Below are 12,704 nucleotides of genomic sequence, written 5' to 3'. Positions count from 1 at the left end.
AATCAAAATACTTTCCCTAGGATTGCGCTCAAATGCACACACAGTATATACATTAATATATCTATATGGGGGTATTTACATATGCATGCATATGCACATAAATGCCATCTCCTGAGACATTTGTGATGTATGACATGCATATAATTTTGCTGCACTCTGAATATCAATGTATGATATTGAATTCTCAGCCAGAATTATCACCTCAGTAGGAAAGCAAGAATTATTTGATTTCATCTTATTAGTTTAGGGAAGAAGGACATGAAAATCAGTAGATGGGTAGAAACTGTTTTGTGAGTCATTTTAGTGATTTGTTTTGTTCTGCATATTTGCATTAACTCTTCCATTTGTTGTCTTTATGGTATATATCAGCTTCATGAAATGAAAAATGTACTAGAGATTAGGAATTGTTTGGAGTGTGCTTTTGGCATTGATAAATGCCACTGCTGCTGCTGCTACTACTGATGCCAAATTGCACAGTTTTTAAGCACAGACTCATCAAGAGTCATACTGCCTGTGTTTGAATGCTGGCCCCATCATGCCATGGGCATTTGATTTTTTTGTCTTTCTTAGGGCTTTCGTTCCTAATCTACAAAAGGAAAAAAAAAAAAACCTAATAGGGAATAATCAGTGTAATGTTCTTTTGCATAGTGCCTAGTGCACAGTAATTGTTTGATTAATATTAATTACCGTTATTATTTTATAGGGGATTACCAGGTGGCTCAGTGGTAAAGAATCTTCCTGCCAGTGCAGGAGATGCAGGAGACGCCCGTTCAATCCCTGGGTCAGAAAGATCCCATGGAGAAGGAAATGGCAACCCATTCCAGTACTCTTGCCTGGGAGATCCCGTGGACAGAGGAGCCAGGCGGGCTACAGTCCACGGGGTTGTGGAGTCAGACACAACTGAGCGACTGAGCACACACATTCTTTTATAATGATTATAATTGTTTGAAATTATTACTACTATTATTTATCAGTTTGTTGTATAGTTGTACTCTGAACTTTCAAAGTAATTGTACTGAAAGCCCATTTAAGAAATAAAAAATAATAGGAACATATTAAAAGGGTTCCCAGTGCTGAAATCAATAAACATTGAGTGATTTTGCTGAGCATCAGTGGAAAGGAGGTTAGTTTAAGTTATTATTCAAGTCTATTAGGAAATTACAATTCAAGGCCAAAAGAAAGGGTTAAAAGTACATAAGCTGTTTCCTCATAAAGTTAAGAAATTGGATGTTCTCATACACCTGTTTTCATAGAATAGGTATTAGCTCATTTGTCTGTTAAAATTGAGGAAAGGGCTGTAATTTCATTTCTCCATTTGGAGTTTTTCCTTTTTGGTTCTAGTATGGATTTTAAATGCAAAGTTGATTTTCAAGTGAGGGTTAACATTTCAGCTTGATGACTGATAACTATGGTCAGAATTATAGAAAAACCACCAAAGCTATGTATACAGACATGCGCAAATGGCTTGGAATTTGATATTGAAAAAAATTCAGATTGAATCATACTTCTGCACATAGTACTGAATTGCTTTAATTTTGATCTTATAGTAACTTACATTATTTTTAGTCCTCACTCAAATGTTCCTGGACATTCCTGCCAAAATTCAAGTCTTGGTCATTGTGATTTTGACCAAGCTTTTGTGTTAAATGGATTACCTTGATTCTAAGTGGCCAGTAGCAACAAAGAAGATTACTTTCAGGTTTCACTGATGTTGGCTTCATGTTATAGGAACTTCAGTCCCTGGGGTCCCATAGTGGACGTGCTAGTCTTTTTTTTTTTTTTTATTACTTACAGTGAAGCTAGTTTTAAACTAAAAGGCCAAGCAAAGCAGAGAAACCATGTTTTCAGGTGAATCTGATAGTGAAGAAGAGTTTTTCTTTGTTGTTGTTATTTTGTTTCAGTAGTATTGTGTCTACTAGGAATTTATGGAATTTATAATACCTCCTTCATAAGTAATTTTAAAAGATTTGTTATATTCTTAAATGAGGCATTCATATTTTTTCAGAGAGCAATATTACTTTTTTTGGAAAAGCAAATCATTAAAAAATGATACCTATGGAAAATATGATTTGGTTTCACAAAAATGTGTTAGTTGTCAAGTTTCCAGAATATTTTTATTGTCTGAAACCATAGTTTCATGGTTTTAATTAGAAATGGTAGCAACACACTGTGCTGCTACACCTAAAACTGATCTAACATAAATCAGCAATACTTCAATTTTTTAAAAAGGGTAGCAACATGAAATATTCAGCATCGCCTTTAATTAGTACACAATGAATACTATTTCTCAAGTAGTATTTTCATATTTGGCTTTGTCTTACGAACATTTTATCAAAATAAGCATCTTTTTTACTAGGTTGTTTTTAAAGGAATGAACTAAAATACATTTGAGTAATTTATACAATTATTAGAATCTATTTTATTTTAAAATAGAATTAGCAGTTACATTTCAATACATTTAGATATACATCTACTTGAAAAGTTTAGATATTACTAAACATAGGCTACAGTCATCAGAAATTATTTAAAAGTGTGCCTGCGTGCTCAGTTGTGTCCAACTTTCTGCGACCCCATGGACTGTAGCCCACCAGGCTCCTCTGTTCTTGGGATTTCCCAGGCAAGTATACTGGAATGGGTTGCCATTTCCTCTTCCAGAGGATCTCCTGCATCTCCTGTATTGGCAGGCAGATTCTTTACCACTGAGCCACCTGGAAAGCCCATTTAAAAAGTATATGTGCTTAGTCACTCAGTCGTGTCTGACTCCTTGTGACCTTTTTAGACTGTAGTCTGCCAGGGTACCCTGTCCATGGGATTTTTCAGGCAAGAATGAAAGTGAAAGTGAAGTCGCTCAGTCGTGTCCGACCCTTAGCAATCCTACAGACTGCAGCCTACCAGGCTGCTGCATCCATGGGATTTTCCAGGCAAGAGTACTGGAGTGGCTTGCCATTGCCTTCTCCAGTACTGGTTGTCATTTCGTCCTCCAGGGATCTTCCTGACTCAGGGCTCGAACCGTGTCTCCTAGCCGTCGGGGAAGCCCCATTTAAAAGTATAAAGGTATTTCCCATGGTTCAAAACAATTGGACACAATCATGTCAGTTTTGATCCTCCTCCCATTCCTGGCTATTGGAGGCACATAGAATTACCTTGAAAAAACCTGAATTCATTGCTGCCTAGGAGGGACAGTGATCCTGTTAGGCAGTGTGCAGTTTTGAGAACTCAAATATTAGGGCACCCTTCTTGAGTCATGGTTAAGTAGAGGGTTAGAGAAAGTGAGTGAAAGAACAACCAAAACCTTATCATGATCTGAATTATAATCATTAGAAGGCGCTCTCGCCAAATGGTTCAACTTCTGCCTCTGGAATTGGGAGTTGGGTGGGCACAAAAGGGGATATCATCCATTCTTTCTGGCTGATAGATGGTGCTGAGAAGCTTTTGAATAAAACACTTTGCTAAATGAAAAAAAGGCATAAAGTATAAAGGCATGTAAAATATAAAAAGTATACAGGCATGTAAAATTTTTCATGATTCAGCGGGTTTAGTGTTAAAAACAAGATATAAAGTGGAATTAGAGTAGGATTCTATGTAAGAAATCATGTATCTATAAAAATCCTATGTAACATACATGTGCTCACATATCCAGAAGGAAAGTGTTATCAACAGTTATCTTTGGTTGATTCAAGGTTTTTCTGTATTTCCCAAAGTTTCTATAGTTGATATGAGTCTTATATTTGGTATATGCATGTATTCGCTTTTTAAATGGTCAGGTATATTGTATTATGTATTTGTTTGTTTGTTTTCTGTGTCTGTACATCTGTGAACATGGGAGTTAATTAAGAGTGGTGAATAGAAAAGTTCCTCCTGTGGCTAATTCTTGGGTGTTGTCAAACAGGGCTCCCAGAAGTATTTTTATGCTTTTTATGCACTTTTTATTTGGGGGCTCCCAGAAACATTTCAATGTACATATTAAAAATAAGAACATACTTGTTCTCTAATTAAGAGAAGGATCAAGGGTGACAGTGCATGGGTGATAGTTTCAAGGCTAAATGAAAGACACTAGGATTTCAAAATACCGTTGTCTGTATGTTTATCAATCCCCTAATCCTATTGACAAACTCCGGAGGAGAACGACTTTCTGGTTTTATAGCCAGAGACCGTGAAGCGTGGAAGATCAAAAAGTTAACACAATATTCAGAAAGCAAGCCTCAGCCCGTGGCCCCTCTTCAAAGCACTATTTCATCCAGCCATGTATCATCCTGAAATTTGCAATGCATTATACTCAGAAGCAACAGGTACTTTGTGGCCACTAATCCTTTTTAGCTTTGTAGGATTAGAAGTCTTCACTCAATAAAGTATAAACTTTCTTCTAGTTAACTGCATCTCCTTTTCCATCTGTGTTGGTCATCATAAAGTGTGGAAAGGTCATTGGCACATGTGTTTCACACACAATCTTGAACTAGGTTACAAAGCTCTATTTTCAGGTGCTACTGTTGGTTGAACTTAATTTGTTAAGAAGGCAAGAAGCTTTTCCTCATTAAGTACTTGAATAGTTTATGGATCCCAGTGAAGTCTCTGTGAGGGTTTGCTTTTTGATTTCTCTCTTTCGGTTTCTTGTCAATGTTGCTGGCTTCTTATTGCAGAAAGAATGAAGGCAGAAAATAAAGCACTGTAGTACATACTGCAAAAGTAGCAGAAGGATGGCTGAAGTCATAGGGAGTGGTTCTTGACTATGGTCGTTACCTCTCTGGAAAAACAGAATATTCAGTAGTGCCCTGTTGAGCCTCACATTCCCCTGCCTCCAGTAGCGCTGGCTCAGAACTCAGCAGGCTTTGTCTTTGAGGAAGGGGAGAGGCTGCCCCAACCCCAGGGACCAGAGGGGATGACTCTGGTTCAGCTCACGTTAACCAGAGCAGGTGACCGAGAAAAACTCAAAGATTTTTTTTTAAATTATACATTCATTATATATTCAGAGATAATTTAAACCTTACATAATTTTGAAAAGAAAAGATTAGCTATTTATTAAGGACATTTGCCACTGAAATGCTAGAAATCATTCTTCTCTGACTAAAATGAGACAGTCTTGAGATATTTGACAAAAAGTTTCTGGTCAAGTCAAGTCAAAAGAGTGAAATATCTCCATCACTAAAACTATAACTTCGTTTATGCTTTGACAGGGAAAGGGAAGCAAGACTGATAAATCACCCTAAATATTGTATACTCTAAATAAATTCTTTTCAGTGCTTGGGAGTGAAATACAACCAAAGATAGAATTAAGTGTTTTTATATATGCTCACATGCAGTTTAGAGTAATTCAAATCCAGTTTAATTCATGTGAAAAATTAAAAGACTTATTTCCGGGGATTAATATTTGAATGATGCTGTGCCTTCGTCAAGGTGGCTAAGTTCTTAGGAAATAAACTTAGTAGTCGGGCAATTATAAAGAATAAAGTGGAAGCGAAGACTGTATCTTTGAAAAGTATCTAGATTTTGTATGAGTTAAATTTTGGCCATCTGCATAATCTCTCCAAAGAAGCAGATGCCCCTCAAAAACATAATTGTGAAATGAAAAGGGTGAAAAATAACACATATTTCCTTAAAAGCATGTACTACCCCTTTTCTGCTTTATTTTCCCCACACTTTGAATTTGAAGATCTCTGTGTAACTCGATGATGACCAAAACAAGTGGTCTAATTATTGGTAACGATCCGTTTCCTAACGTCATCCATATGCCGCTAGTGCTGAAGCATATTTCCTGAGTGTTGTTTTAGGTCACTCAAGCCCTTTCCAGAATTGTTCATGAGTGAGCGAACCGTTCAGCTGCAGTGTTCTCAGGGTCATGTCCGGAAGCTTTCTGTGTAGAATAATTCCATTCCTTTTTGATTAAAGGGCTCCAGCTAGCTAGATCAAGAAATACCCCGTGGAGATTTTGGAAATCCTTCTCACGAACTGTTCATGCTAAGAAATAGCATGAAAGAACTCTGGGCCCAGGTTTCTCACTTTCTTCCAAGTAGACTGTTGCACAACTTTCCTTGCCTCTCCTTGTCCCTCCAACAGACGTCATGCTGACACCTTGCCCCTGCATCCTCGGCACTGTGTCACTCAGGTTGCTATAGCAACAGCACACACAGGGTAACGTTCCCCAGTGACTACGGCGGCTGGGACCTGAGTCAGTTGAAAAGTTCCACTGGGTTTTTATTAGTGTCTGATGCAGCCCCGTGTCATCTACAGTTCCGAGCCCATCCAAGGCTCACACACAGTGATGCTCAGCACCTTCCAGTGTTAGATGGTCCAGGGACCTCTCACTGGAGTCACTGCCATTGCTGGCTCCTTCCTGGGTGCCCCTCAGTAATACCTATAATAAGCAGCCAAGAGTAAACTCAGGTCCTGCTGCTGGAACTCCATTTCTGCTGTTGTATATCCTGTGTGCTTAGTAACTGTCAGTGACCTTGGTTGATGATCAAGAAGTCCCTCTTTTTACCCAGGGAACTGGTCAATGGTTAACATCCCAGAAGACACATCTTCACTCTTGTGACTGAGAAGAACATGTGTTGAAGAATAAGGATGGAATTACTGTAATTCTCTTTGGGGATTTATGAATGTGAAACATACTATTTAATATGGCTTGCAAGTGATCCTAGAGTGACCAGTGTCATCTAATATGGGATTTGGTTTCTTTTTCAGACATGGAGATGACCTGATTGTGACTCCCTTTGCACAGGTAAGTACAGCTTGCTGCTGGACAGGTTTCTCAGTCCTCAGAAAATTTTAATAGCAGGGATTAATTCTGGTTCTTAACTTCATTCTAAATCAAACACAAGTACAGATACAAATTATGTGGTTCACTCAAGTAATCTGAAAGCAATGCTACAGAATATAACATTGTCCATATTGGTCTGTTTCTTGTAAATCCATAGACCCAAAGAGTATCTTTGCTTCAAATTACAAATTGCCCAAGTGACATACTTAAGTGGGACCACATTTCCTTAATTGACATAAGCACTAGAAGAGGAAAGCTATATCATGGATTAAATTACATTTAGTATAATTAGGTGCATGATTAGTGCTTGAAATTCAATATTCCAATTCAACCTGATGCTTTATTTACTCTTCTTTTAAACATGGTATTTGTCCAGAGATTTAACTGAATGGCATATTTATGTTTATGTGTTCCTTTTAGGTAAACAAATCATGAAAACACTTTAACCACATGACCCCAGAAATACTAGAAAGTGAAAAAAATCTAAAGAATTTTGGAATATAAAGTAGTTGATAACCTGATATTCTTAGTATAGACCAGTGCTTCTCAACTCTAGCTACACAGTAGAATCGCCTGGAAAGATTTTATCCCATGCTGCGCATCTGATCGATTGACTCCAAAAATCTGGACCCAGGCAGTATAATTTTTAAAACCCCAGTATTTTCTCATGGAAAGTTGAGAGCTACTGGTATGGGCAGACTAGGGATGGAATGGGATAAAACTTATTTAACCTGGGGTTTGGAGCAGGAAATGGCAACCCACTCCAGTATTCTTGCCTGGAGAACCCAATGGACAGAGGAGCCCAGTGGGCTACACTCCATGGGGTCGCAGAGTCGGACACAACTGAGAGACTGAGCTCATGGAGGCGGTTTAAAGTCAACAATGACTGTTCATGAGAATGATCCAGAGGGTTATAAAATCAGAATCAAGGCTAGGCCATGCCACAACTAGCTCTAGTGACATAAGCAACTCACTAACTTCTCTATGACTTTTTTCCCCAGTTGGTAAAACTGAGGACTCAGCTAGTTTAAGACAGACCCCAGTCAAAGCCTTTCACCTACTCTTGCTAATGAATGTGCGTGGGCAAGCCTGTTCTCCTCTGTGAAATGACACAAGACTACTTGTCTCATAAGAGATTGAAATAACACCAAGCTTATTTCTAGAAAATAAAATACTTAGTGAATTTTGTATTGTTATCAGCAAGGGTTCTTTGATCTCCAAAATTTCATAATAGGTATTGTTTTTAAAAATGAATAATGGAAGTGTTTGGATAGCAGGATTATTTATGGTTCTAACACTTTTTCAGATTTCCTGACATGTTTTTGAATTTATATTTATTTGTTTTGGCTGTGTGTTCATTGCTGTGCAGACTTTTCTCTGGTTGTGGTGAGCAGGGGCTACTCGTTAGTTGCAGAGTGAGGGTTTCTCACTAGAGTGGTTTCTCTTGGTTCCGAGAGCCTCTCTGTAGCATGTAGGATCTTCCTAGCCCAGGGATTGAACCTGCATCTCCTGCATTGGCAGGAAGATTCTTTACCACCGAGCCACAAGGGAAATCCCAAATTTCCTGAAGTATTTAATTGCTATAATTTAGATCAAAATTTAATGAGTCCATAAATAGCAAAGTGTGTAGTGATATGTTTCATTAATGCAGACTATTAAAAATAGAATACCACCACCACCCTTTTGGAAGTTTAATGTCTCATTTGCTTCAAATTTTGCTGGAGGTCATTAGTTCTTTTTAATGGTTATATCTCTATGTTTAAAAAATTTATAATCATGTTTCATCATATTTTGTAATAATAAAATCATACAAAGCTAAGGACTTTTAACTGATAGCTGTCAAGAACCCATGACCTTATATCTAAAACTGAGTAGAGTAAATCAGGTAAAATAATATATAAATAACCATCATCAAATGTAAAAATAATCATTCCAACTTGAGTATATTTAGGTCACGATTTTTACTTCTAACTAAAACCTCTAGGTGCTGTAAGAAAAATAAATATGTAGTAAAATGTGAAAAAAGTAATCTGTATATCTTATGTCAAGTAGTATGTGTTAATCTCCAACTAACTGATCAATAAATTTCAACTTGAACCTTACCATTAACACTCTTCAATTTTAAGGAAATCAAGTCTTTCACATATCAGACATTTTCTGTAGAGTATTATAATTGATATATTGAGAAATATGTAAAATATCACTTAGTCTATGTCAATGAACTGTTTAACTAGGATGTGTACTTACTAATAATACCCTTGAAATTGGATGTTTGAATAAAAAACACTCTGTATAATTTGTGGGTATATATGATGCCTGAAAATAATTCTTGGAATCTACTTAGGAAAGTTTGTTTATGATTAGCTTAATGACTCATATCACCTTATGGAAGATAGTTATTGCCCAAAAGGTTGCAGATTCTTTTTAAGTGGTTTTATCACAGCTTTCACACATGGCCTTTTACTAGAGTATATAATCTAAAAAACTCTATGTATGTATGTGTTAGTTGCTCAGTCATGTCCAACTCTTTGTGACCCCATGAACTGTAACCTGCCAGGCTTCTCTGTCCATGGAATTCTCCAGGCAAGAATACTGGAGTGGATTGCCATTCCCTTCTCCAGAGGGTCTTCCTGACCCAGGCATTGAACCCTGGTCTCCTGCATCGCAGGCAGGTTCTTTACCATTTGAGCTACAGGGAAGTCAGAATTTTATTTCAAAGCCTATTGAACCCTGAACTATTTTGATAGAGCATCTTTGGGGAAAGAGGTATGAAAGAAGAACCAGGTAGCAGCAGTTGTCTATGACCTTCTCTTCAGCTTAATTGGGCACCACAAGCTTATTTTGTAATGTCGTGTAGTCGCTAAGTCGTGTCCGACTCTCTTTGTGACCCCCACGGACTGTAGCCCCCCAGGCTCCTCTGTCCATGGGATTCTCCAGGCAAGAATACTGGAGTGGGTTGCCATTCTGCTCTTCAACCCAGGGATGAAACCCAGATCTCCTGCACTGCAGACAGATTCTTTACCATCGGAACTACAGGGAAGTCCCTCCTCAAAGTTTTAGTATAGGCTGGAGTATTCACCATTTAATGCTAAATATTATGATGCTTAAATGGTAAGATGTTTTTGTCACTTGAGTTGAAACCAGTATTACTGGTCAACTATAACATACTTGCTTTCACCAATAGACAGAGAAGACTGTAGACATTTAACAGGTCACTCAGGGAAGTGTTGAAATAGGCCCCCCAAATTCCCCTCATTCCCAACATGCTTTGGGGTTGCTAATTTCACACCAGATCATTCCAATGAAAAAGTCATACTACTTTCAAAATAAAATCTTTGGCATAGAAAAAATAAATATGAGTAAAAGGAGGAAAAAATAAAATTCCTATAATTCTAAACCCTAAAAGATCGACATTTTACTTCCCACCCCTTTCAGTTTATTTTCCTGTGTGTATTTGTTGCCATTGTCCAGTCACTAAGTTGTGTCCGACACTTTCCACCCCATAAACTACAGCACACCAGGCTTCCCTGTCCTTCATTTCCCAGAGTTTGCCCACACTCATGTCCATTGGGTTGGTGACATCCAACCATCTTGTCCTCTATCACCCTTTTCTTCTGCTCTCCATCTTTCCCAGCATCATGGTCTTTTCCCATGAGTTGGTTCTTCACATCTGGTGGCCAAAGTATTGGAACTTCAGTGAAAGTCCTTCCAGTGAATATTCAGGGTTGATTTCCTGTGTGTATTTTCCTTCTCATAATTCTTTAAAATGGGTCTCCTGCTGTCTCGGCTGCTCAGTGGCTCCTTCCAAGCCCATCTCATTGTCTGCCTCTTCTTGAGAACTCATTTCTTCATGCTTTACCTTCATTTCCAAAGCATGAAAGGATCCCTCCCTGTTGTTCCCCAGCCACAGTTTCACTGAAGCTAAGAGAATAAAATCTTAGGTTATGAGAGAAATTGGAAAGATGTGCAAGGTCATATTCCACTTTGATGGACAGAGCTGAACCTAAAGCATCAAGCATAGACATAACCTTCAGCAAAGATCCTCCACTGCCCCTCCATATTCTATTCCCAAGTCTGTAACACTGTCAGGGTTAGAAATTCTTACTGGTGTTCAATCTAAACGCTTTTCCACTTCTAGTTTCTTACGTTTCCCCCTGTAAGTTCAGAATCCTTTTGCTCCCCAGGAAAATAACAGCTCTAAATATTTTATTGTTTTACATTTGAAATATTCTCCTGTGTTTATGCTGAAATCTTTGAGTTTGGGTATTTCCTTCGAGTAAGTGTTGACAGGAGTGGTGTCATGTCACCTGATGCCACTTAGCAGCTGACCTTTTCCTCCCAAGGGTGAAGTCTCAGTTTGGCCAGAGATCTTGAGGGGCCAAGGCACACCAAGGAGGGACAACACTGATGCAGTATAGGGAACCCTGCTTTGTAATCAGTTGTCTCTGGCCCCACCTTTTCCGTTATTTGTATCACATCATGAATGACTGCCTTGTAAAATTCTTAGTCAGTTAGAATCCTCCCCTGGAAGTGTCCAGTATTCAAAGAAGTGGAATCTTAGTTCAACAAAGGACAGAAAATATCCAGATATTATCTTGTATCCCCCACCCTCACATCATTCAGATTGAACGAGATACACTTGATTTAAAAGTACAGAGTAGGAACAGCCAAGCCATTTCACCTTTCCTCTTACCGAAATTATAGCACCTAGGATAATTTTAGGAAAAACATGGTGGTTATTAACCTTGTAGAACATTACTATCCCATGGTAATAGGACATTGTTGATTTTTTAAAAACGCCTCTGTATGTCTTTTCACCATTTCACCCAGAAATAGCAATCTTGTGGTCTCGTCATTGAATCCAATAGGATCTCCTTGTTTCTTTCTCTAAGAAAGAAGAAAATCATCAGATTTCAGTTGCTTCTACCTGTTGGGTTTTTTATCCTTCATTAAAATAAATGTCAGTATCTTGTTCTAGGAATCTAAAAACTTTTGGGGTTGAACTATATGAAATTATCAATATTCAACCTTTGCTGGCATGCAAAGACAGCAAGTTCATATAGTTTAACCAAATATAACTTGGAAAGAGGTTTTTTGCCAAAATGACCTTTATATGTTGTAAACAATCACAATTTGGCTCCAGTATTTTTTCTGGAAGCAAAACCAAGACAAAGAGTTCTCTCTCTCTCCTCAGCCCCTCCGCCCCACCCGATCTAAGGCCTGTGGCAACTCATGGTCTGTGTTTTATTGCCATCTAGTGGCTTAACTTGTATCTGAAATGAAAACATCCTCAAAGCTATTTACTTCTTGGTTGTTATGTTATCAAGCAGGAGTTTTTAACAGGACTGTCATTGCCATATCTTTTTTTTTTTTTTAAAAGCAATCTCCCCTTTAAGTCTTTTCCAGAAACTATTAATATAATTGTGATGCGACACATTCCTTTTATGTGAGTACGTTCAGGTGTTTAACTTTTTAATGAAATCCACATTTGTCTGCCATTTTCAGGGAATCTTTTTGGTTAATAGATGTTGAGAAATACCTAAGAAAGGGGACTTCTCCCAGCAGTCCAGTGGTTAACTCTTCCCTTCTACTGCAGGGAACACAGGGAGCAGGGGTTAGGGAACTAAGAAGTTTCATGCTGTGTGGTGCAGCCAAAGAAAAAAACCCCAAGAAAGTCTTAGATTAATGTGTGTAAATAACATTTGATCCTTCTTATAGGCCAATACAACTGTGTGCAAAAATTTCCATATCAGTGTCCTAATTATCTTTTCTAAAATGTTCTCCTCTTTCCCAGTGTATTTTGACCTTGAATCATTATGCTTTTGCTTGGAGGGGCAGAAGAAAAAGAAATGACCCTAATTTTGTAACCATTGAGCTGTTAATGTGGGAGAAAAACCTCAGGGACCTTTTGGTTAGTAATCATTAAAGACTGATGAAAACTGTCAAGAGC

General features: G+C 38.0%; 1 protein-coding gene across 15 annotated transcripts in view; it reads left to right on the top strand.

Moving 5' to 3' along the window:
- PDE4D (phosphodiesterase 4D) overlaps nucleotides 1–12,704 on the top strand; it is a 1,698,276-nt gene that overhangs the window by 1,465,180 nt on the left and 220,392 nt on the right. For all 15 annotated transcript variants that reach the window (XM_088827708.1, XM_088827710.1, XM_088827709.1 and 12 more), the window contains one exon: nucleotides 6,679–6,715. In XM_088827708.1, the coding sequence (XP_088683834.1) occupies nucleotides 6,679–6,715 (37 nt within the window). The remainder of the gene's footprint in view (nucleotides 1–6,678; nucleotides 6,716–12,704) is intronic.

Source organism: Moschus berezovskii, chromosome 18 (assembly GCF_049115385.1).
Source record: "Moschus berezovskii isolate FMDL1 chromosome 18, NW_MosBer_1.0, whole genome shotgun sequence".
NCBI classification, from domain to species: domain Eukaryota; kingdom Metazoa; phylum Chordata; class Mammalia; order Artiodactyla; family Moschidae; genus Moschus; species Moschus berezovskii.
The sequence above is the reverse complement of the archived record's forward strand: the minus strand, read 5'-3'. Positions and strand labels throughout refer to the sequence as shown.